We start from the raw sequence: 27,269 nt of genomic DNA, 5'->3' as shown, positions 1-27,269 counted from the left end.
GCAGGAAAATTATTTGTATTTGTATTCGAATAAAAGTGGAAAGAGGCTTAAACATCCTGTTTTTGTATTTATTACACTTTTAATTTTAGAAAATTAAAGTGTTACAATAAGTGTTCATGAATAAACTACTGGGGTCTCCCAGATCATAGACGACTGCGCTGACTACTGAGCTAAAACTTTACTCATCGACTGTCTGCAGGCAGACCTCTGACTATTTATTTTTCATTTATTGCCTATTTTTTACAACCCAAGTTTGTGGAAAGGAGAAGGGGAACAACAGGTTATGGAGAGTCCCTTGCAAACTGGTATTTGATGTTTTTTTCCTTCCCAAAAACAAATAATTTTTACAATATTTGTATGAAACAAATATTCGTATAAAACCCACTATTTGTGCTTTGCCGAATAATGTATTTGTATTGGGGCACACCACTAATATCGATAAGCCTTTCCTCCATCTAAGCCGTCCAACACACCTGTGCTTGTTGTTGTTTCTTCACCATTTCAAAAGTCCTCTCATTAACTTCCATCTCTTGTAGATTTATGTCTCTCATTGACTATTTTGGTCCCGCTTTGAAAGTAGTGATGTAATCATCCAGATTTTAGCTTAATTAAATATCAAACATGTTTGAAATTATCGGGACGGCCCAGACGAGTCTGCGAGCAGTTCTGGAAGTTTAAGATTGGATCTGTTAGACCCTCACATTACCAGATAATCTGTACCGAACATCAGTACCTACTGAGGTTCCAGGCCAGATTTCTCCTCTAATTGTTGGGAGGGGTAAATTGGGGATAAATTGGCACCAAAACTCCTGTAGTCTGAGCCTGGCATTAGGGTATAATCTACTCTTCACCTTCACCAGCTGCGGCTCACAGGAATTGCAGCCACGATAATGCTGTTCGGTGATACACATGTAATTCTTGAAGGCAGTTAAACAGGCTGTGAGCTCTGATGTTCTGCATCGCTGTGGTGAGCTGGGTGGACACTGAACATTGGTCGGGATGTGAGCGAGCCAGGAGCGGCCCAGCTGGTCAATGAGACACACCTGCAGCTAATTAACCTCTGCCTATATGTGTGTGTTTCAATAGAAGTTGACAGGAGAGGAGTATCTGTAGCAAACTGCCAACGCCCTGCTATGCACCTGGAAGCTGAAAAGACTACCAGTCTGCTGAACACTGCAGCTTTCAGCCCTGAGACAGGAACCTTTAATTAGCTTGTGGACAGGTGAACCGTTCCAAAAATGGCGAACGCAGATGTAAGCGGTCTTTATCCATAAATGGATAATGTTAATAACTTCATGCACAAAGAGAACACACCTTTCTCTGTGTGTTATGTAGAAACAACTGAATATTTCTAAAAGTGGGAGTGACACATTTTGGTAATATTAAATCTCTATTGGCAACAGTCCTACATCACCTTGGCTGCCTGCAGGGAAGTCAGTTTGTCATGCAGAAGCATCATCATCAGACAGTGGATGAAACTTGGCGAGCCCAGGCTGAGGACAGAGCTTTTCTGAGAATCTAATGCCACCGTCCAGCAATATTTTACCCATACTGTCTTCCTATCCTCCCTGGCACTCGCTACCAAAGAAGCGCAAGTGAGGAAGTGCAACCAAAACATGAACAATGTGATCTTGTATCTGCTAGGTCTCATTATGGGTTGACACAAGTGACATCTCACCTATGGACTGAACCTCTATCTGGGGGGGTCTGTCTGGGGAAAAAGTGTGTTATGATACATCAAAATAACTGTAAGTTCTGTAACTGTTTATGTCAATCTTTCAACACAAGCTATCGCTAGCAAAGTCCACTTGATTAGATGCAGTTTCTCTAGCAATCAAGGTGTCATAGTAATGCTCATTTGGGGCCATGCCAATGTAAAAATGCTCTTTAAAACAAAATCACAGGAGACTATTTTACTGACAAATCTGTCAATACCTTAAAATTTCCTGTGTTTATTATTTTACACACGAAGTTTGATTTTTAAAACAAAATTCATGAACTATAGCTAATTTTCTTGAAACATTAACCAATGGAAAGTATACCAATATAAATAATCAACAAACTAAATTCTCTGCTTTTCGTATGAATGCACAGAGATGCGTCTTTATTTAAATTTGCACTTACAGTCTGTGTGTAATTAGCACCTGAATGACTAAAGCAGCAGCTCATGGGTTATGTTACTAATTGTAATCCAGTGCAGCTTCTCGCATGCAAGAACAAACAAATACACAATTACATCTAGTGAGGAGGGAAACGGTGAACGCCATTAATGTGTGCGATGGATTCTTTTAATCTGGTTTCAAGGAGACTTGCTGTCAAAGAGAGATTGCTTTTGTTGTTTTGTAATGGGTAGTCTAAATGAGAATGTTGCCATTTCCTTCATCCCAGACACACGCCAATTAAACTAAAAGTAGTCTTTGCCTTTGTAGATAGTACTTTATATTACCTCTAATTCTATAGTTCTATAAGTACAAAATACAAAATCTTGATCCAGGATTTAAAGAGTTTCAATCTGCTCCATGTGATTGTTAGGCCTTAAAGAAACTCACATCGTTCACATCTTAAGAGACCAGCTCAGACCCCCTCTGGCTTTGGTATCGTAAGGCCGTCAAGCACACAGACTTGACAGCTCTTTATCCGTATCCTGGTAGGATGGATTTGCCTTGCCACAATAAGTCAATATGAGAAAGAAGGGCTGATACCGGAGTTGGCGCCAGAGTTGTCAAGTACTTGTGAGCATTAAGCCAGTTCTTTCCCTCCTCGCCTTTCATATGGTGTGAATTCAACAAGATGTGTCCCGAGACTTCGCTTCTCAACACCGTATGGGAATGTCAGGACGGAGATGCATGCATGCATGAAACACACATGCAAAAATGAAGAGCACGGGAGCAACACATCCTTGAACATACAGAAGGAAACACTAAAATGCAGAATCTTGCCAGCATGTCCTGTCACAACTAAATGAAAAGACCTGTAGCAGCTAACTGCACAGCTTTCTAGCAAAATACATAATCACCAGAGAGTAAACCTCCATTAACTGATTTTTTGAGCTGAAACTTGCTATAAACCTGTGTAAAGCCGAGAAGAGCTGCAGAGTCGGGTGATAATTCTCTGTAATTTCATCACTACGAGCGACACCTCTGACATTGTCATTTGATTGATTTTTAATATAGAAAATATAGATTATAGTTGCTTTAAAGGTGACCTTTTGATCTGTGAAGCTTACTGTGATACCATAAAGAAAAGTTAAATTATGTATGTTTGAAAGGTATGATAAATGTCCTTTTTCATTATCATGCTCTGTATTTAAAGCCCCTCTATGGAAGATTTAAAAACTGGCGAACAGCTAAGCACCCACATATCCCCCACCCTTCTCCCCTATAGATCTCAAAGTAAAAGAGAAACATCATTGACATTTACTAATTTTGTCACAAACATAAACATATTCCATCAGAATGAACAACATTTTGATTGTCCCAACAAAAACTAGCCTTTATAAGCTTCTGTATTGGATTGATAAAGCTGTTTCAAGTCTCAAGTCATTTGAGATCCAAGTCACAAGTTTTAAAGTATATAAAAAAGCAGTTTACAAGTCTTTCAGGTCTTAATGCTGCGCATTAAGATAACACAGCATTTAAACATTTTTCTTTCAAAGCTATTAATAGTGTTTATGGAGCTGACAACATTTGTGGTTTGTTCAAGCACCTTAATTGACTGTCGTTTACTTGACCTCTAGAGACCACGTGAACTATACTGTGTGACACCTGTATGTCATGAACAAACTTCCTCAATAGCAAAGCAAAACCTCTTCGGGAGGAGTTCTGGGTGGATTGGATTGTATGATGGGTTAGCAAAGTATGCAAAGTCAAGTAAATAAAGTCCCAGATCAGTTTCAAGTCCTCATTTTTGTGATTTAAGCCTGAATCTAATCCAAGTCTTAAGTCTTAAGGTTTTTACTACTTTTACTTTGTCTACTGTCTACTAATTGACTTTATCTCTGCACTTTGCTCATCTATTTTGCAGTTTTTTTCCCAAAAACCCACATTGTGTACTTGAGTTTGTTTTCCCATGACGTTGCTGAATGATGATGACGGATATAACTACATGAACATATTCCCGTGGGGTAGTGTATTGCTTCTCAAGTTGTCTAAAGGTCAGGGTCAGACTGTTGCCTGTGGTGCTTGTATGCATTCGCTTTCATGCTCAAGAACACTTAATTCTACTGTCTTTCTCTTATCCTTCTATTCAACTGAATACTATTACTGTTGTGAGCATCACTATGAGACTGGAGCAGAAATTTGAACAATTGTGATCAAACAACATTGCTCACATGCTTAGAAGAGCATTATTTCAACCCTCCAAGGTGACTTGGATTGCCCTTGCCTCAGCAGTTGACCCATGATAAAGGCAGGAAGCTTAGAGCAATTGCACATTTTATGCTTCCTTTATATCTTATGGATTGAAATATGCAATACAACATGAAATACAGGGGTTTTATTCTCAAGGAAATTGGACTTGCATGGTTACAGCAATGTTATCATCTGTGGTGCACACAAACCTGCCGAGCATGAAATCAGATCTCATAAAGATAGTGTAAATTAAATTTGTCTTCAGATTTAAATCTCTAAATCTCTCTATGTGTGTCTATGGGGTGTGATATGATGCATACGCTGTAGAATATGCTGATTCTGACTCTGCCTTACAGTGTCGTAAAAACCTGCTCGGCTCCCGGGCGTTCGATTCAAAAAGGGGTTGAATATGTTTTTCAGTGTGGCCAAGACAATGATTGCAGAAGGGTTATGTAGATGATGAAAGGTTGTAAAGAAAGAGATCGAGGTAGGTTCAAAAGAGATAGAGAACACTATTCAAAGAGAATATATTTACAGTCTAGTCTATGTTAGCTCCTGAATACTGCATTATCCTGTAAAAGTTCCTGAGAATGGATAGTGCCAATCAGCAACATCCCAGTTTAAACAACAAAAAGATGTCTTGTCAACAAAAGCAGTTTTGAACTCAGTTTCTTCTGCATCTCACCAATGAAAAGATTTGACATACTGTATGTAAGGATGACAGCAAAGAGCCTTTGTTGCTCTTTGAGAGATTCAGGGGGTAAACCTAAACAAATCTTTGATCTCAAACACATCCCATCAAGCAAGCTGGGTGACAAGTTCAGTGTTGAGTCTTGTCAGCATTTTGAGAACTAAATGCACATCAGTGATTCGTGTATAACCTCTAAGTCTAACCCCTGAGGTTCTCTGAACTGTTTGCAAGCTACTTTTACATGAGAGACTTTAAAATCTTTATGAGTTTGCTTAAGATCTGGTTATGTCTGGCTCCTAGCTCCATCTTTGAGCTGGAATGTGGTGTAAAATCTTCATGCTGTGCCATCATTCACCAACTACATCCGAGAACGAAAGAGTCGAGTGATTCTTGTTTCGACATTTTGGTCTTTGGCACAACAGCCTGAGCCAGCAAAACCAATAAAACCTTTACATCTCTCCTCTAAAACCTGATCACATGCTAAAATGATTCATTAATTAATCAATTCTTGACAAGTATACAATGCTGAAACTATGGATAATGATCAATGATAACATGTTTTACATCTACTGTCAATGTGTCAACGTGCCAACATGCATGGCAACTATAGTGCAGTTAAGGTTAGTGAAAGATTGTGACAAACTGTGGTTAAAATATGTTTAGGCTACTTAAACACTTGGCTCAGGTGGCTTGTGGCTTGTGGATTGTTAATGGGCTTCATTATTCCATCAAATGAAAATATTCCAGGTTTCCTGTGAGTTCAGTCTGGAATTCTTGGTATCTTTTGAAACTTTGGGATATCCACCAGGCTATTTTAAAATCAAGTTCTGTAGGTTTGAGTTTTTTTTGTGTCTGCACAGCATGAAACTGTAAGTTTCCCTGGTTTTTAAGGAGTTAATTGTGGCCCACTTGCTAGTTCTGCCTCTCCAGTGTGAGGATGTGCTGTTTATCCCTGTTTAATTCATCAATGTAACTTGAATATTTTTGGGTTGGCTCTCAGAACTTGTGATGGGCAATATTTTTTCAACATTTATAAACTAAAAGATTAATCAATTAATTGAAACATTCAAAGATTAATCATTGTAATAAATCAATAATTATCTCCTGCCCTTTTCCCTTCCTTATCTTGAATTTGTCTGTTTTTGCTTTATGTAACTGTGTCTGTTGTTTTATTACTTATCTTGAAACCTTTTATTCAGTATTATTCTGCAGTTTGTAAAGCACAGTTTTGAAAAAATAGGTTATATTACACCTTGTTTTGTTCAAAGACAAACACTTTTCTCTCTCTGCCTCGCCTTGTATCTCACTCTCATTCTATTTGTGTAGCCGCTGGAGTCATGACTCTGGTTTCGTCCTCAGAGACCCCGAGACAGTTTGACTGCCCAACTCAGAAGATGTGTCCACTTTCATCCAGCCACTCTCTCCTCTTCACTCACACCCTTCCTTCCCCCTTTCCGTTGAGACCACAGCATGCCAGAGGTCCTTGGCAGCGTTGGTCTGCCCTGATGGTGAATCTTTTTAGCTGGCATAATTCAAGCCTCAGTCCATCTGAGGCCCGTGCCACTTAGTGTTAGGAGATGAGTTGGACAGAGAACTGTTGGCTGGGGAGAAGGGATGAGGTCTGACGCTTGGACAAGATGCGTGTTGAGGAAAGGATGGCACGAAGGAGGTTAGCAAGAGACAGATGGGGGGCGAGAGGGGGCTGTCTGTAGGGAAATTTGGAATAGGGAACAGGGATGTCAACACTGAGGCAAACTCTAGCACGAGACAAAAAGGTAACCCGGGAAATTAGGATTTGATGAGCTGCGAGCAAAGGAGTCAAGGAGAGAGATGCTGTGACAAGATTATTTGAGGGGTGATGAAAGAAGAGGGAGGCCACAATCATCCACTCTTCTTTTCCAACTTTGCACTTACCAACTTTTTGAAGCAGGGAGTAGTTGAATAAAACAGGAGGAAAAAAAAAGGAAGAAAGAAAAAGGTGGTGTTACTGGAAAAAATAAATCAAATTGACTGTATGACATTGTGTATTGTAGTAGAGAAGAAAGAACAGGGACTTGTCAGAAATAAAGAAGGTAGTTGAGAGAGGGATCGAAGCCAATGAGAAGAATGACCTGAAAGTGGGTCGATCGATTCTTACTATTAGAAAATGAATTGAGGATAGAGATTTTTCCTGAGAGTTAGAGAAAGAAGAGAATAATAGATGAATGAGAACAGTAATGAATGAGGGAAAGCGTTTTGAGCTAAACCGAAAGGTGTTTGGGATGTGTCAAGGGTTCAGTGGGGTTGCCAAAAAGTGAAAAGACTACTTTCTTTTTTTCCTTGTCCCTCATTCCTCAGTAATGACTTGGTAACTCCAAGACAATTTATATGGAAATTCACCTGAAAGAGTCATGTCCATTAATAGACTAATAATCAGTAACAGTGACTTAGGCGAGAAAAGCAATTTAAGGTTATGGTTAAGATTTGGCTCTTGGTCTGTCAGAGAACAACTTTGTTTCCTGATGTTTTAACTCAATTCTCTTCACCCCTGAAGTTACACGGAGCATTGTTAAGCCTTCGAGGTGCTACAAACAGTTAAGATCCTAAAACTGTTTTTTTTTTTTTTTTTCCCACAATGAAAGCCAAGGCAATGCAGCTATTTCCTGTAATTACCAAGCATGGGTGGACTTTGAGAAAAAGCCACCCCTCCAAGGCACAGACATTTAAAAGGTCCCTCTGCTATCTAGCCAACCACTGCTCTCTGGAACAAACTACCAGACGACGTGAGATCAGTCGACGCTGTTACCACATTTAAAAGAAAACTTAAAACTTTTCTGTTTTCCCAGACTTACAGTATGACTAGCCAGGTTTTACCTGTGTGTGTGTGTGTGTGTGTTCTGCTACTGATTGACAACTGTACCTGAACATATATTATACATAATATGGTAAAACTGTACTTCAAGGGTCAGTAATTGCCTAATAATTTCAGAGGACACTTCCCAGAGATGACTGAGTTTAGATTATTGTGCTGAGGTTAAAAACTATCGCTGTTCCCTACTGTTCTGTTATTCTTAAATCAAAGTAAATATTCATCATTATTCCTTTATTATTGGAAGTGTTGAATTGTGTGCTTGTCTATAGACAAATTACACATTTACACATGTTCAGCTGGCCTGATGTGAAAGACATTGTAAGTTATGTTCAATTGGAAGTGCACCAATTGAAAATTGTCTCCATTTTCCCTTAAATGACCTAATCTTTTACATGTTACCTCCTCTGAATTTACAGTTTCAAATCAGGTTTTTTTTGTGGAAATCATAAGAAATCTTAGGACCCATTAAATAAAGCATTATCTACAAAACCATAGGACATTGTACCATCAAAGCTAGCCAGTAACCTAACCTCTTATTTCATCTTGTCTTTAACTAGTTTTACAAATTTTTATTTTGATTTACTGTGGCACACTGTGCAGCTACATGATGCAGGAAAACAATATAATAAATATTAGACTTGGTATTAGCATATATCCAATATTACAGGACTTGGAGCTGGATAATTATGAGCATACTGGCTTTAAAAGAGAAATTATATTTATACTATCACCTTAGATAGACGCTCTGTCTTTAAGGGCCCACTGACCAACCATGTTTCAAGGTAAATACACTGAGAACACAATGTCTAGTGGGTCTTCACCATGACCAACAGATACAGAAGCAACACAATCCACAACTGTTTCCATCTGACATTTGACAAATTGTTAAAGTGATGAGGATGGTAACAGTTCTTAGCCACCAATACATTAAGGTCAGTAGGTTGGTGTACAAACAAAGCGATGGGTGTCACTTCAGTGAACACCAATGTTGTTCTTACAAGGACAATTACCCTAATACTTCGTTGGAATTAAAAACCTCATTACAGAGACTTAATTAATGATCTGGAAAGTAAAGGATATTAACAAAGTGATAACAGTGTTGTTGCATTTGCCACATTTAATCTACATGTTTCATTTATGCTCTCTTATACTCTCCTTTGCAATCAAGTAGAAAATGTCAAATTCATAATGAGAAACTTTAATTTCATATTACTACAGAGTGTTTTTTGACATTGGACAAATATGTAAGTAAAAATCCCCAAGCCACATCACTGTCCCTTTACGGTAAATGCTGCTATTACAGCATGCGGCTTGTTAGTAAAAAAGTCACTGATAAGCTATTGTACTGCCAAAAATTTAGTGCCCCAGTGACAAGGTTGCATATTTTTTGGAATGAGCTGAGAGGAACAGGGAAATTAATATGGCAGATAGCGAGCGGTGAGGACAGAAGTTAGGGCAATTTGTGTTCTTCCTTCAACTACATGACATTGAGAGGACCGTGTCTTTGGGAGATAAAGAAATGTGAGAAGTGTCATTAGTCTAGGGAGGAGAGAGTATTTGAGAAAGCAGTGAATAGAGAAGAAAATGGAAAGGTAATATGAGGACGAATTATGATTTTTCTGTAAGGAGAGAGGGATATAACAGGATAGAATAGCTGAGGTTCAAATGCTGTAATCTCACAAACTACTTTTACTCAAACATAAAAGAAAACCTGACTGAGGATTGTTCGGAGCTCATGTAATCATGTAATCCTAAAGGCTGGAGGACGGTGTAGTATTTTGGAGTAGGCTATACTTCACATTTAGATACACAATACCCAATATGAGTGATAGTAAGAAGAGAAACCAAACTGTCACTGCAATGCTGCTGCAATGATTAACAGGATTTCAGCAGAATATACGCGTATTTCACAGGGGACGTGTAATATTTGTACCTGGGAAAATATTTATATTTCACACAAACAGAGCAGAATTCAATTTAAACTAGTTGAGAGCTCCTATAATAGTTGTCAGGCTAATATTATAACATATTAGTCTGTCTTGTAGGATGTTTGCACAGCAGAGCTGAGGATTTGATAGTGAGAACACGTACAGTAAATGTCTGTGTAAGGCTGAGAACATTTGATTTTCTCTAGGGCTTTATTAATGTGGATCAGCACTCTGAAGAGTAAATGCTCCTACAGTTGAACCTCATCAGAGTGATCTAAGAAAATATAACCCTCAGTTTCCCCTCATGTTTACTTTTATACATTCAAATATAATGCTAGATGTTGGTACACTGAATACAGTGGGGAATACTACTTACTTGGATCAGACAGGATGGAGTCTGTCTTGGGCAGAAACTGGTCACAGCGGATTCCCTGGTAGCCTTCTCGACACCTAGTGGAGAAAAAGGGGAAAACAAATCATCAGTCAGTGAGGCCGGTTTGCTGAGGAACAAATGCAGCTATAACTGATGCAAATGCAAGAGCTGCACCTCCTGTGTTGAGACAAATGTATCTACAGTAAGGCTCGGTCTTTGTGGAAGAGAGCAGAAGTGCAAAAAGTGCACCGTAAGGCAAGCTGACAGGAAGAAATTAATGGTGTTGGTGATCTTTAGGGGCCCGAAACCTGCACCAAGTAAAGGAGACATCTGTCTTTTCAGCCAAAAATCACAAATTGGGGGCTGCAGTAAGACGGAGCATCCTGTCCCAATTAACTGAGACCCTGTAACCTCTCACTGTGTGCAGCTAAATGAGTTTCAGGTTCTTTGCCTAGTCATAGGCAATCTCCACAGAACACAGCACCCGATGAATCAAAACCTAAAAGCAAAATGTATTAGATTTCTTTCATACCCTCGATGCCTAAGCCTCAAGCCACTAAGAGGAAGCTATTACGGAGAGTGCTCAATTAAATTAATACTGTAGTCCTCAAACTTTTAAGAAATATCAACTTTTGAATATGATTGGCACATTTGCGAAAGTGCCAATCAAGCAATGATGATTAAATCACAGGCGAATTCTGAAATGTGGTCGGGCTGCGCTTCAGAAAATGTCCTACATGAAGGTAAAGCATTGAGAGGATGTATTTAATTAATTTCAGCTCAATAAGTATATCCTTATCAACATTTACAAGTGTAACTGTGGCTTGCAGGGTACAGAGATAGCATTGAGGCTAAGATGCCAGAATGTGGTATAAAGTCTAATTGGGTGCCTCAGTTGGTTTGGATATCAATCTTCGCCTCTGGCCATTTGTACCTTGCTTGTTGTTGTTTTTCTCTGTCTCTCTTGAGGAAAAATCCAAGTCTGATACATGCAAATAAAACAGAAAGTTCACCAACAGCAGTAGCTTGTGCTTCCTCTGCAAATTTGACCCATTCGGTCACTTTCTCAACTATTGTATTTCACTTTTTAACACTTTTCTTTTCTACCCAACCGACATCCCAGCTTTACTCCTGTAGCTTTGTTTCATTGGCATTCCTGGAATTAATCTGTATATACTCTGACAAGCTAACAGCAGAACAAATATACATATCCCAGTGGTCCCCGCTTTTTGAAGCCCCCCAACTGAGAGAACATCGACGTCCACCCAGACACAACACCAGGACTGTGTATAGAGATCAAGCTTACAAAATGATGTAGCATGGCATATCAAAGATTTAGCTCCATGCAGAATGGTAATGGTTACCCTCTTTTTGTCTTTCATCTACAGTGAGTGATTTTTAATTATTAAATGAACTGCAGTAGGCGGGGAAAGATGCACTCATCTGTGCATCTGCCAGCGATGTGCTGAAAGAACATCTCCCCTGCTGGGAGGGAAAGAGGGCAAATAAGTTGAGACATATGGTCTGTGACATTGATGAAGAGACCTCGAAATTTTACTTGAGTACGTTACTTGATTAAATGTACTTAGTTACTTTCCACCACTGCTGCAGCCTGGTATTAATTAGCATGCAGTGGTGAACTGACATTAGTTCATTACTGTAGTTTAACTGCAGTCTGAATGCAAATCAGATCTTAAAAAGCCCACTGCTGGCATTATATTCACTAGAGAGCAGGTCAGATTTCTGTGTTATGAATTGTAAAAAATGCTGGTTGTCATAGTAACCCAAGGGCATATTTTCTGTGCGTTAAATGCACACAGCGTTTTTTCTCATTATATATATAAAAGCTTTAAAAACATCTCATTCATCACACCAGATCACCATGATGACAAGCAACAATGGCATCAACCACGCTGCTGACCAGGCCCCGATAATCTCATCATTTGTCAAAGTGTCAGTATTGCTGTCTCATCTCTCAAGTTTGTTGATCTCATCTCTTACTGTCGCGACGTGCGGTGCCGACTTGTTGTGTTGTGTTGGGAGCGAGAGAACAAAACAAACAAACAAAAACAGTCACCTTGATTTGAAAGGTGAATCGCATTTCAAATCTCTTGCGGTCCAAACTTCAACACATCTTCCCGATCGGATGTTTCTATTCAGGTTCAAAGTCTAACGTGTCAACAGGTCATTTAAAACACAGATGGACTTCTCTCTGTGCTAAATGTGTGGTCATTTAACATCTCTCCGTGCCACTGTGACCTATAAGCTGCCCAAACTCTGACAGGAAGCGCACCGAGTGCAAGAGAAGAAGATAATTAAAAGAATAGAGGCTTAACATGGTGACAGTGTCTGTGTGTAATGCTCATTAGGGAGGACTGTGGAAGTAAACGGGAACATACAGCAGTGATTAAAATAAACAGAGTGTGGCAAAAAAATACTTGGAGGCGACAGAGAACAGAATACAATACAACCATGCACAAACAAGCATGCATAGCCCCCTGTTGTGTAGCCACGAGCGCCACAAAAACTGCTTTAATATCCTTCTTTACCATTTCACACATTTCAGCACTTTGCATTATATAAAGTTACTGTATCCCACAAACTCTGCTTTTCCTACGCCTTTTTTCTGTTCTCAGCAGAGATCAAAACACATCGGAGTGTTGCCTCAAAAAAGCTTGGAGGAGTGAATCTAAGAATGGTTGAGATACTGTCGGAGGGTTTTGAAGAGTTGCATGCCTTCTAATTAGCGCCACAGTCATTAATTAAAAGAGAACGGGAGGAAATTGCATGCATGTACTGTGTGTGTGTGTGTGTGTGTGTGAGCAGGCATACGTGTGAATATCTCACAAATGTACAAAGCAGCGAAGAGCAGGGGATAAATATAAATATTCCGCCTAGAGGATGATGAATTTCTGCAAAGTGAAGTGTGAGAAGACTGTCGTCGTTGCACAGACACACATGCATATGCATAACAGCATGTGCAGGGAAATATCACATTCCATTTAAGGAGTTCAAAAGTTCTCCATGTATGTGGGAAAACATGTTACATTATCTCAGAGCTGTAAATGAAATATTCCTGCTGAAGTTTCTTTCATGAGTAATACAGCATGCCCAGATTAATGTTTGAAAAGCTCTGTTAACTTGACTTATTGTAAATAACTTAATGACATTTTAGTCTAATTAAACGTCACTCAACATCATTGGGTGTGTTTACATCCACACACTTGTTAAAGAGGACATATCATGCACATTTTCAGGTCCATATTTATATTTTGGGCCTCTACCAGAATATCTTTGCATGATTTACAGTTAAAATCTTATATTTGTCCTTTATGCAGCCCCTCAGTTCAACCTCACAAGCCGTTTTTAGCTCCTGTCCCTTTAAGGCCCCCCAATGTCCGATGAGCCCACTCTGTTCTGATTGGCCAGCTACAGGGCACAGCCCCTTCGCCGACTTCGGGCGGCTCAGTAGATTACATAAACAAATAGCAGTAGTACATCACTACTTGTTTGAGCCTGAAGCCGAACCAAAATAAGCGACGCAAACAACCCGAAGAGCAACCTCAGCAGAGGCCACAGAACGTCCCTGACACTGTCACAGGGAGGAAACCCTGGCTTTTGACTTTCAGGGAACATTTTTACACATGTTCACCTCAAGTTCTGGACCTTTGACCATGTTTAACATAGACATCTGATATAACAATATGAACATAACAGAAAGCATGACCTGTCCCCTTTAAGAATCTTACTCCTGGATTTGGTTTCATTCATTTCCCAGTGATGGAAACCTAATATCTAACCCAATATAATTCTGTCATCCTGTTTTTCTATATTGTAATTTTGCTATTTTGGTCTACTCTGTATAATGCAAATATGTGATTAGTGATATTGGACTATATAAATAAAACTGACTTGACCCCCAAGCTGAAGTTGCTTTCATGACTAATGCAAACAAGCAACAAAGAGCCTAAATTTGTGAATTTTTGTTTTGGTTTTCTCTCTTTTTCAGGATGCTAACACAGTTAGATTTACTCCTTGAAGCTTGACAGACCCACCACAGCAGCTCCACTGGTGCAGTTGGGGATTAAAAGTGCCTTGCTCAAGGGCACCTTCAACCCACAAGCCTGCTTATCTACACTTTAGGCTGCAAATTATACATGTTGCTAATATGTAGCTAGCAGTAAAAGCAGGGTTTGAATGTCTGATCGGCTGCCGGGTTAAAACGTCTACACTTCCTTCCCCTTTATACATGTATAATATACTGTAGAGTATTACTGGATTACTATGTTGATCTTTACCAGAGAGGAGTGACATCATGACTACCCGTCGGCATACTCTGCAGTGCTGTACCGCACTGTTATTCAAACAAAGTGTACAATCCAGAGACTGAAAACAAGGAAATGAAGATAGATTTTTGAAATGTTCTTCTCTGTTACCCAATTGATATACTGCCCTTCCTGTTTTGGTACGAGGCAGGGAACATCAATCATGTCCACTGATTTCCCCCTCAGATACTAAAGATGTGATACAAATAGAATAATGAGGCAATTTGCAGTGTAAACATCAAAAGAAATATTAGAAACCCAAAACAACTGCTTCTCTCTCCTTGGCAGGGCAGCCATTTAGACCAATTTAATACAGTGCAGCCACACAGCATCGTGAGGCTCAACGCTCTATTAAGAGAAAATATGCTACACTGCATTGGTCAGACTGTGACAGCTTGGTTCAATGATCCTCACATAGCGGGCCATTTTCTTGGCGTGAAATTCATTTTCGAGCAAAATGGCTGATACTCACGGTAAACTGGCCAACACATAACAGGAAATAGCTGAGGAAAAGTGTTGTTTCAATCATGGTTGGTGCCTCACCTTACAATAAAATGTACTCAGTAAGGATTTCACAAGGTAAAAATCGCCACAAAACTCATACATCCCAATCTTAATGTGGAACATATTAAATGCTTCAACATTTCTGCATAATGCTAATTTATACTTGGACCCATTTTAACCGAAACATTGCTAGTTAACTTACTCTCTATGTGGAAACCAGATTATTTATTATTCCATAAAGATGCAATGTGATATTATGAAATGACATTTCCTGTAGTGATACAAACTGTTAGTAAAAGAGAGACAGATATGATCAAGGGAAACGTTCAGAGGGTTGTTTTTTTTTTATAGTTTTGGGAGTAAACAGTCAATTAATCAACTAGAGTTTTAACTTTGAGCTTTCTTGATTCAATAAGACACTATCATGGCTACATTCACACATGTACTCAGGGAATACTTTGCTAAGTTTTGATCTCATGATGAAAAACAAAACATAGTCCCATGTGTGACAAAAGGAAGCAGGTGTAGCAGATAACTTTCATTGTGCTCTTTTTAATTAGGTTTTAAACCAAGGTAATAAAGATTTAAAAACAGTTTGTTACTGTGGACACCGAATGAAGTCATATCGTTTGATGTATCAACTCCTAATGTAATCCAATATGTCTGCTCGGCTTTAATAGCAATTTGTCGTTCAGAGGTTTGTATAATCAGACCTGCAGACAAGGAAATACAATTGACAGCCCGGACTTCAAAGGGGGCCCGAGATGATTACTTTTCTGCTTTAATGGCATTACATATCTCTCACCCGTATGTGTTTCCATTCATTCCTCACTTTCTTGATGGGACAGAAAATTAAAATGAAAATCGAGCTTCGCTGGGTATCAAGGGAAGTCTTGTTTCTCATTTTTTCCCAGACGAGGTGATTGAAATGCATCTGGGGCGCCGTGTCTAAGCCTTTATGAGAAGCAGGCAGGGTGTGAAACTATGTATGCATTGTATGTGTTGATGTGCATGTATGAACTGTATGTATGTACATATGTGTTGAACACATATGGTGAATATGCATGTCCATATGTGAGAAGGAACACAATCATTCCAGTACAGCACATGAGTGAAATAAACAATATGTTGCTTCCACAAGCAATCTTCTATAAGCTTATGTTAAAATTAATGAGTATAATGGTGAATGCAAATAAAACACCTGGTTCACAAAGATCTGTTTCACTGATGATAGAGTGAGGCTGATCTTAGTTTTTACACTGTTTTTCATTGTTTTTATTGTAATTGTGCATTATTCTTTCTAATGATATTCATTTTTTAATATGCAATTTCATGTTTTCATCTGCTTTATTGACAGATGAGTCTTGCTTTTTTGTGTGTCTGTTTTTTTGGCACCCTGAAAGCCAAATTTTCCATTAAGGTCAAAAAACTGACTGAGCTGAACTGAACTGAACAAGTTATAGTACCCTCAGGTAAAAGCAAGCAGTGCTTTCATTGTAATCAAGGTCACTTGCTGGACAACTGACAAAAAAGACCAAAACAGCTGAATTTACAGATCGCTTACAGTGATGTGGGTGAAGAGTCACAAGGTTAAGATTATTTAGAGACTGCAGTAACCCTATGAGGACATATATCTCTATCTATCTATATCTATATCTATAAATATATAAAATACAATAGTTTTTTTCCACAAAGCAAGACCACTGGAGTGGACAGAGTAGAGCGTCTTAGACCTATCTTTGTATATGTGGACCATGTGGTTTAAAAAACTCTCTGAATGCGTAGCAGATTAGTCCTACTCGTTATGTGCAACCAATTAATTTAGATATCCTATTTGAAGTCTGAGTGGACTATTTATTGGATATAACATATAATTTTATATCTGAACATGCTGGGTAGAATTTCTTCCTTGGTTCCTTGTGATCACTGCTAAAGTACTTTCAATTTGGTTTTCCTAAAGTGTCCGTCTCACGGTACCTTCAGGGGAAGTAGAGAGACTTTTTGGGAAGGTTTTTTTCAGTTAGAGATGATACATACACACAAACTCATGACTACTATGTATTTTAGTAAACAAGGACTGAGACAAAAACATAATTTCACATGAGATTGGGACTTTATTAGGTCAATGTGAACCGAGATAATTAACTCAAGAATAAATTACCTCTCGGAGCTCTCTTTCTAACAAACAGGAGGAACATATTCGCTGCTGAAGATGCTCTTGTGTTGTGGTTCGATTGTGGTCAGATATGATTCCAGTTTAATTTCTGCAAATGGCATCTTTGGGGTTATAATTACCTCAGTAGATTTTTGAGATGTGAAGAAGAATATGTTCCTTTTGCAGGCAATTTCAAACTTAGTCAAATTAGATCTCAGTGCTGCTTGTTTCTATTCTATCAAGGCATGATGGCACTTAAATCAGCCATATGTTAAAGTTTATATCAACTCGAGTCAAGTCTGGTGTAAACTAGAAATAAATCACGAGTATTTTCCAAAATTTTAAAGTCATATTCTGAGAAAGTCAGAATCTCTGCTCTCTGGATGCTTCCAGTTGTTTTCCAGCGCAGCTTCTTTCGTTTTTTAAATAAAACATGCCTCCCACTGAATGTTGCATACATGCCATGGTGTCTGAATGTGCGCCCTTCTCTCCATCTCACCATGAGTCCTATGAAACCTCACCTCCATCTTGCAAACCTTTCAGCAGAGGCAGGAAGTTCACTCAATAATTCACAACTCTGCCCGATCGCTGATCCCAAAATTAAAACAAAAAAAAACACACCACTTTCCTTGATGTACGGTATCTTATATTTTATTCTTTTTATCTTGTAACCTCACTTCCCCTTTTCTTTCCCCTGTTCCTCCACCTCTCCTTTACAAATCCACTACTCTATATAAACCAAAAGGAGAACAGGGATAGAAAGAAAAACATTAATGGAGGCCAGAGGAAGAAGTTTGGCACCACATACGTAATATGAACATCTTTTACCCAACTTGTTATACATCTGACAGCCAAAAAGAGACTTAAACTGGATTTTTAATGCTACATTAGCTCATCCAGCATCTCTGAGGCAGTCAGTAGCACCAGACAGCAGAGACGAGGAGACACATGAGAGACAACAAACAAGAGCAGCACTGGGTGGTTTGTTTATTTCAGACAGCTTAACACAACCCATATATGTTCTCCTGGCAGGCAGACCTCTTGTGATTATGTGCATAGTGACTGTCATGAGAAATCACAGCATTGTCATTGTTGTGTGAACGCCGTAATGATGAGTAGCAAAGGACAGCAAAGGACAGCAAAGGACGACGGTTTTCGTTCTGTCTTCTATCAACAGACGGTTTTAGTTTCTGCTACTCACAAAGGTGATTTCTCCCCCCTACCCTTCAAGGGATGCTTGGATTCACAAAAGAAGTTATAATGGATTCAAATGGTGACCCAGGAAAAAAGTAATCAAAATGTCCATTAAGAACCACTACTGCAGCATAACCCATTTACTGTAACTGATGCTCAGGATGTCTCTAAATGTCCTCCCAAGAAAAACGACACAACAGATTATCATTGCCAGTGGCCCAGAATGACCTATTTTACATCCAAGTGACAGATGCCATCTAGCGGCTGTAGTAACTGAGACTGGAGCCAAGGAGGAAATGAGATGATGTTTATATATGAGTGAATATATAGCGACAAAGGGAGGAGGGTGGAGGTGGATGATTGGGTCAAAAAACAATGACCTTTGCAACAGGGGACTGCTTTTCATTTCCTGCTTTTCAACCATGAGTGTCACGTGATTTCCAACTGTGAGTCAAGTCAAGACTGGTTATTATTGTAACCATGGTGATGAAGATCACCTAACCTTGAAGCAGTAGTAACTTTAACCCTAACCCTAACCCTTTCCTAAAACCTAACCAAGTGGTTTTAATGCCTAAACCTAACCAGACCGTAACCATAGCGTTCATAAAACATCATTATCTTTTAACAATGACTTGTGATGGTTTTGGAAAGTACAGACAAATGATGTTATACTGCTGATTACTGCTAATGGGGGTGTCAGATCGTGTTGTTCTGGAGCGCACGGACTAACAACGTATCTGGTTGTTTAATTTGGAGGACTTGATCTTGGTCTAAACATATATTTTAGCCAAACAATCTGCTTCCATTTGTCTCTAATGCGGTTTGTTGCACACAATTACATTCGCTTACATCAGACGCAAACGACAAATGTAACTGAAACTACATACTTTTATTATCCACGGTAACTGTGCCAAGTCGAGCCGCCGTCCTCGATTTAGAAGCAACCGACAATATTTTAAGATCATCTTTCAAGCCAACGGGGTGAGAGCACTTACTCGAACATTTTTTCAGAAGAGTATTTCTTTAATTACAATGTTTCCCCCGGTCAATCATAGTAGTAGTCTCGTAGTGACACAGCAGGAACCGAGAGAGAGACAACAGCAAACAATGGAAAACACACACACACACACAAAAGATGTTTCTAGATTTACTCAGCAGGAGCAGATGGATTGTTCTGGCTACTTAGTCCTCCTTCTACACTTCAGCTCTTCTCTCCAGTTCAGTAGAAGTCACCTAAGTACCTTTTATACTGTAGAAGACTATCATGTCACACTCTATAAATACATCCCTCTGTCTTATGCAGGGATATTGATACAGGCTGGAAATACCATTAACGGTAAGATAACACTTAAATCCTAACCCCTTATCTCTTTTTCATTCTGCCCCCTCTTTCCATTTCTCTACCTGTCTTTGACTTTCTCTCCTTATGAATATTAACACTTTATCACTTGGAGCACTTATCTCTGTACTTAATAATTCCCTCCTCCCAAGTCACTTTGATTAGATGGTTTGTTCGTTCTATCTACAGTGAGATTCGGGGAATATCTCTTCATTGCATCTGAATGTTAAAGGGGGCACTGAGGTACTTAGATCGATTAAATTAGCTGTTATCTCTGCCGCTGACAAGCAACAAGTTTTTACCCCATCCTCCGCTCAGCAACAGCTACCTGTACTTTATGCACAGGCTTTCATATGAGATGTAATATCCAAGGAGGATAATGGGTTTCTATGTCCAAGTCTTTCCAAAGTAAGTTCTTCAGTGCTGTTTTTTTTTTTTTTTTGTTCCCCCTCCAGTCAAAATGTGTTTTTGTTCTTGTTACTTCACTTGGATGTTTAAGCTTCACTGTGCAGGATGATGCATGTGCAGAGTTTGACACTCAAAGGCTGTTTTCACATTCATCTACTGAAGGGGAAAGTGTCTTCGTGCTCACTGAAAATCTTGAGTTTAAGACAAGTAGCTACAGGATTTGTGACCTCACACATACTAGTTCGGAGCCAGTCGTGGTCCGGTGTGATGTGGGAACTTGACGCCTCCAGTGCAGATACACTGAGAATAGACTTTAGTGAAGTATATTTGCTTATTCACATATTCTGGATTCATGGAGGAAGAAGGAGATGTCATTTTAAGGATTATTAATAAGGTAATTGAACTTTTATTCCATGTCAGACACAATTTATTATTCAAAGGATTCTTACATGTCTTAAAACATGTCTGAAGGAGATCTTTGAGGAATTTTTTAAAGATCCCCTCCAGACATAAAAAATGTTGATATAAAAATAGTTTGAATAATAATCTGTCTGATGTGTTTTTTTTCCCACAAAGAAGTTCAATTACTTTGTAAAAAATCCTTGAAATTACACCCAAACCTTCTCCCTCATTGAAAAATAAATAAATATGCAAATATTTTTCATTTCAAAAGTTTAACTGCTGGACACAAGATGTCTCCTACTTCATTGAAAATGTGTGTGTGTGTGCCCTGCTGGGTTAAATGGGTAAGTTGCATATTACGCTATGATTGGCTTCCACATTAGTGATGTCACAAACTCTTGCTTGTCATCTCAGGTTCAAGGTGAACGCAGAGAAACTTTCCACTTTCAGCCTCCTAGTCTCAAACTCTGCACATGAATCATTCTGCACAGTGAAGCTCAAACATCCGACTGTAGGAACAAGAAACACATTTTTTTTTTTTTAAGAGTAACCGAAATCGTTCACCCCTGCTATGTGTTTACACGACTCATTCTGCTGTACAGTTTAAATCTAAAGAGATAAGAACTACAGCAACAACTTTATTGTTTGACCGACGCGTTTCGGCTTGTGGCCTTCATCAAGGTCATCATAAAACACATTACAGACGACATTTAAATAGAGTAGTTCTTCTTCATTCGACAAGTGTTACTGGAGTTCTGCTCTCTTTAGACTTCTTTCCCTTCTCCGTGTACCTTGGAAGTAGGTGAAGTTGTACCATAAACCTCTACTCTGCATGTGCATTAATTTAAAATAATGCTGATTCAAAGCAACAATGGGATAACACTTTCCTGTTTTTGGTCTTTGTGGCATTACAGGCTTAAGGTTAACCTTTGATGTTTGCATGTTTATTATAACTTTTCTGTTAACTATAATTCATTTTTCTTGTCCTCTGTTATAATCTGAAATAATGAGCGTTTCCACCTTCAGTTGTACTTGTTTTTTGACTGATACGGTGTTCTGCCCTTTGGCAGTTGAAACAAAGGAAAGAGTAAATAAGGTACCACAGGGGTGGCAGCTTTATCACATCCTAATTTCTGAAATTATACCAAAACATCCAAATGCCAGGAGGAGGATTTATGCAGGAGAGTGTGTGGTTTGTGTTGAAGAACAATACTCTCATGAAAGCTTTGACCTTTGGACAAAATTAAGCAGCAGAAAAGACACTCAGGGTAATCAGATAATTAAACTCACCCCTTTTGGCTTCTGTTTCAGATGATTTTGTGTCCCTTCGGAAATATTTGCTCAGTGTGAAAGTGTCACTTGCATGCTGCTGATACCGTTAGAGGGCACAGCTAAGAAGGAATTTGCCAAGGATAATACTTCACAAAGGAATTTTAAGTTATAACCTTCTGGAAACTGGCAGCTACTTCATCTCCCAAATGTTGGTGTTGGGATTTAAACGCTTATGCATGTAAAATGTAATTTCACAGGCTGAAACAGTGTGCCGTCGCTCATAGGAAACATCAGTCATACTGCGTCCTGAGAGCAGCTGCGAAGACAGTTGATATTAGATTAGAAATAAATCCACTGATGCGGTGATAAGAGGGACTCTCATTTTGCGTCTTTGCTTAGTAAACAGGAAGTCAAACTGTTCTCTTTTCTATAAATCAATGGACAAAAGTGCTCTTTGGAGTCAAAGGCCGTAATGAATGCACAATGTTTTTCTTTCTATATGTTCCATTTGTTGCTTGTGCTTAAATTTCAATTGGTACTTTTACTGCAATGAGGAATTCACTGCACTTTTTAACATCTAATCTAATATCCTGCTAATTTTAAATGCAAATTTTTATGGTTTGAAATTTGCAATTGCGAACAAACAACTGATATAAATGTATCCATATATATATATTTATGACCACACACTGAAATAACTTTACTGTGACTGTGACTGCTGTCTCTAGTTGAGCAAACCTGAAGAAGCTACAGACAAAACATGTTGTTTGCTCCTAATAAAGTCACAGTAAGGTCATTTCAGTGTGCAGTGATTCATTTTGATCTTCACCTACGATGTTCCTGCGACCGACCAGCACCTGATTGCAAATACACTGTACATGGGGAGTTCTGTTCACTCATATATATATATATATATTTATGTTTAATTCATTGTTAGTTGCCACATGTTTCAATTAGCTAATTAAAACAACAGTTCTGCTGCAACAGTACAAAGTAGCTCTCTTCTCTTTAGTTCATATAAGAATAAGATGGATAAGAAAAAAAAAAAGCCACAAAAAACATCAACAAGCTAAAGGAACCATTTTGTCATTATTTCTGACCTGAAACACTCGAGTGCATGACCAGCTGGATTCAAAAACATAACTAGGAAGAAGCTGCTTACATGGAGCACATGAAAGCGGCATCATACACACTGAAAGCCAATTATTTTTTAGAGAGAGTGAAGCAGTCCGCATGGAAACACAGGGAATGGCAAAAAGAAATGCTAGCAAGACAAAACAGATGCTGTGATGTTTTTAAAAAACTAGCAAACAATAGTTCCTGTCAAAAAAAAAAAAAAAAAAGTGTGAGTTACTGTTTAAATTGGTGAATGTCAAAAAAGTACAAACTGCACTCAGAGTTCTGAGAATATGAGAATATAGGCCATCTTGAAGTGATACGTTTAAAGGATACGTCCACAATCTTTCATGTCTGTCTGAAAACTACAGTCAGGTTCCAAATAAACTTTGAAACAGGTTTTTGCTCACTGTAATTTTTTTCTTCTGTTTATACTGGACATTAGAAGATTCCCCCCAAATGATCTCACAATGTGAGTGATGGAGGACAAAATCCACAGTCCTCATTTTGAGCAAAAATGTAAGTTTATCTGAAGCTAATATGAAGCTTCATGTGTCTGAGTTAGTCAAAGGAAATGGACAACGACCATAGTTACACTCCTTTTAGTAAAAAGAAGTTCTCTCTTTGTGTCTCTACAGTGTTTTTGTGTTCAGGATTGTGAAAAAAAGAGAATATTTGGCACTAAAAAGACAGTAACTTTGAAATATATTGGCTTGATTTGACTAATTTGGACAGCTGAAGCCTCATATTAGCTTCAAATAAATGTTTACATACATTTTTATACAGGAGGAGGGTTGTGGATTTTCACTAGATGTATTTAAAGTAAAGAGCTGCCGTGATAGTTTTTGTTATTTCGTTTACTTGTGGATGTATTTTTAGTATCAAGCATCCGAGCCTTAAAGAAAGCGTCACAAAAGATTGTTGTAATGGATATAATAAATCATAAAAAAACATCTCTTTCTGTACTTTATCCATGATATTCGCATATGAAGCCCCACTATCTTTGGGCAATATGGAAGAAATTCAGTTTAATCAAAACACAACCCGAGGCTACAGAAATGGATTATACAACAGGGCATTGCCAATTTTCCAATGATTATTTCCCCATGGCGATGATTAAGGACTTTGACGTACACAGCTCTCTAAGCCTGAGAGATAGATGTCAAACTCATGGTAAAAACAATTATTATCACAGCAAAAGTCTATCCATTTCCTGAGCTACCACACTTGACAGGTGTTCATTTCAGCTGATGGCTTTAGTCATACTCCACAGTAAACATGGAAATACAAGAATACAAAATATCCTTCTGAGAGCTAAAACCTTAAGTTTCATTTAACCAAACAAAAACATCTTAGATGCAAATCAGCCCGACACAAAGTCTGATAAGGAGCGATACAAAGCAAATATGCCAATTTATTGATGCTATGGATAATATCAAGACAGAGAATGTTTATTCTTGCAATCAGGATATCAGATAACAGATGATCACAAAAGGAAAGTCGGCAGCCACAACAGGAGAGAGGAGAATGTGATTTGCATTAATTCACATCTAACGTGATGACCTTTTCTGTTCTCTGTTGTCGCCCTCCCAGTGAACTCTCAAACAAAGCGGGATTACTTTCACGGACGCGGACGCGTTTGATAAAAGTGTCAAGTATATCCTCAGCAGGAGGAAAAAGAATCAAAGGTATTTAACAATACCAGCAGCCAGTTCGGGGATGGGGACCTATCTGAAATGAAGCCTGATGGCTCTATTGTGCTGCAGACAACTGAGGGATATGAGCTGGAAAAATTCAATATTTGAGTAATTCAACATTTTTCCAAATTATAGCGTATGACCCATGTTTGACTTCACATATTGAGACTTGAGACTGCGGCGGAATGAGAGAGAAATCACAATGAATGAATGAACGGATGAATGAACGAAAATAAAATCCTGTGCGTTTATTGTTTGTATGTAATCCACATATCACTTTGACACAGACTGAGAAGATTATCACTTTTCATCTGTCTAGCTTAAGAAGCGTGATCGCACTGAACTGCTATAAATAAGTATTGTGGTAAGTTTTACTCCATGTGACTGTTTACTGTCAAATTATAATCTGACAACAGTATATTTTGGTGTAACTAAGTCACTGCCTCGGTCACTCTTACTGTTTCTTACACAACAGTCTTGCATATAGTGAGCAGTAAACGGAGATTTTGAATAATTGAACCGTCGTCATTTTGAGAAAATCACAGGTGACAGGTGCTGTCTTGCATAAGTGTAATTTACTTGTCTAGCAAAAAACGTCTTTAGCAGAAAGTGGTGTGTACCATGCACATTTTATGTTGCGCTACAGGATTTTTGAGGACACTTGAAATCAGACACTCTGAATGGCAAAAGTACATATTGTGCCATCGGGAAGCGAGTAGAGAAAGAGTTTGGACAAAGCCAACCTCTCATGTTTGCCCTATTTTACGCTGCACAGGACGTTAGATACTCACATCTAATTCACAGTGTGCTTTGGACAATTCTTAAGAAGCGACTGCAGTGTGTTTTACAGCACTTCAGGCTGTAATATTAATGGATGTTAAAGAGAGAATAACTGAAATCCATGCTTTGCACAAAAGCTCTCAAGTCAAGAAGCTGTTGAGTCTCTTGAACACATGACATGAGAACTGGAAATTACAATTACAATCTAACCTGGGCTCATTCTGCCCTGCAGATGGTGCAGATATATTTCCAATTATTTCAATATGAAGAGTGATGTCAAATAGTTTTAATTGGAAAAAGAACAAGATGAACAGGAGAAAGAAAAAAAGGCCAATTGAAGTCTTGAATGAGGTTGTCCTTGTATAAACTCAATTTGAAGTGAAGCAATCCAACCCGACTCGATACACAATACAAACACCGAACGCCGATCACAACAACAAAAAGATTCCACAACTTTGCTAATTGGTGAAAGTCTTTTTTTTCCCCATCCTCATCAGTTGTAAACCTGAACAAAAACACAATAAACCTCACAAAAGATTACAGACAATAAAGAGGACAATAAGCGGAAGAAAATGGCTTCAACAACAAAAGCAAAAGTGAACCTCCCAAAGAGCTGTTAACAGCATTCTTTAGAGGAGGGATGGAGAAGAAGAAAAAAGAGGAGAGGAGCTTTGTTGTTATGAGGACAAGAAAGAGGCAAGAGGAAATAATTACTACATTACAGTAGAAGCTGTTTACACAAGACTTCCGTCGTGCCGCAGGACCGGCAACACGGAACGGCTTACGTGACCCAGAAAGACCCGAGAAACGCAACCTGTCTACAGATTCATCATTTTTGGGAAAGAGGAAAGAAATGAGAGGGAGGCTGCTGCTGCTCCCACCAAATCTGTTTTTTTTTTCAACCTCACCACAGAGTTAGCAAAGAGTGTATTTTTTTCAGATAAACCAGGGAGAGGAAGAGAGACATAAAACACGGGAGAAGTTGACAGTTTGTGGAGGTTCATGGATAGAAATACCTCAGACTGATGATAAAAACATGTTTACAGCTGTATATGATGACTTGTGATACATCAGGGTGATCAGAAGTTCATATTCCTCTCCATAAACAAATAGAACTCGAGTGACGTCATGAAAACCTTGCTGACCAGTATTGTTTGGTAGCAAGTAATCAAGTCTATAATTGATTCTATATAAGGTTTTCACTCCTATCAGACTAGAAAAATACAGTACAATGATCCCGTCCTACAGTATACAGACAATATTGTGCGAGTACACAGAGGTGAGAATGCTTTGGTCAAGATCATTTCAATTTTGAGTGACAAGTTTTCACTTTAATCTTCTAGTTTAGTGCTGTTATAGGCCAGAAACGCAACATGTTTATTATCTATTATTAGATATCTATTATTATTATTATTATGCTCAGCTGTCTTTCAGCCAAAAGAAGAACTTTGATGAACTGGAAGGAGTGCAAACCATCTTAGTAAATGGTAAATAAATACAGTCAGTAAATGGTTAGAGGACCTGTGAAACATGGAGAGAACAACTTTATTAGAAGCTTGGGCAGCTACAACTTTATGGTTACTGTTAAAGTGGACATATCATGCACATTTCCAGGTCTATGTTTATATTCTGGGGTTCTACTGGAATATCTTTGCATGATTTACAGGTTAAAACTCCTTATTTATTTCCCTATTTCCCCAGTTTCCAGTTCAGCCTCTGTCTGAAACAGGCCGTTTTAGCTCCTGTCTCTGTAAGGCCCGCCCCCCCGATGAGCCCACTCTGTTCTGATTCGTTAGCTTACAAAAGTTGCCAATCGATAGACTTTGCAAACTGAGCGTTCAGAGCAGGCTGAAACCTTGGTTTTTGACTTGAAGGCAGCCTTTTT

The 27,269-nt window shown here is 38.7% G+C and overlaps 1 protein-coding gene across 1 annotated transcript in view; it reads right to left on the bottom strand.

Moving 5' to 3' along the window:
* The window catches only part of LOC121911458 (pro-neuregulin-3, membrane-bound isoform), a 383,988-nt gene that overhangs the window by 66,813 nt on the left and 289,906 nt on the right, over positions 1-27,269 (bottom strand). Inside the window, exon 4 of the mRNA XM_042432965.1 lies at positions 10,196-10,269. Within this exon, the coding sequence (XP_042288899.1) occupies positions 10,196-10,269 (74 nt within the window). The remainder of the gene's footprint in view (positions 1-10,195; positions 10,270-27,269) is intronic.

Source organism: Thunnus maccoyii, chromosome 14 (assembly GCF_910596095.1).
Source record: "Thunnus maccoyii chromosome 14, fThuMac1.1, whole genome shotgun sequence".
In the NCBI taxonomy this organism is placed as follows: Eukaryota; Metazoa; Chordata; class Actinopteri; order Scombriformes; family Scombridae; genus Thunnus; species Thunnus maccoyii.
Note: the sequence above shows the minus strand (reverse complement) of the source record. Positions and strands in the feature narration are given on the sequence as shown.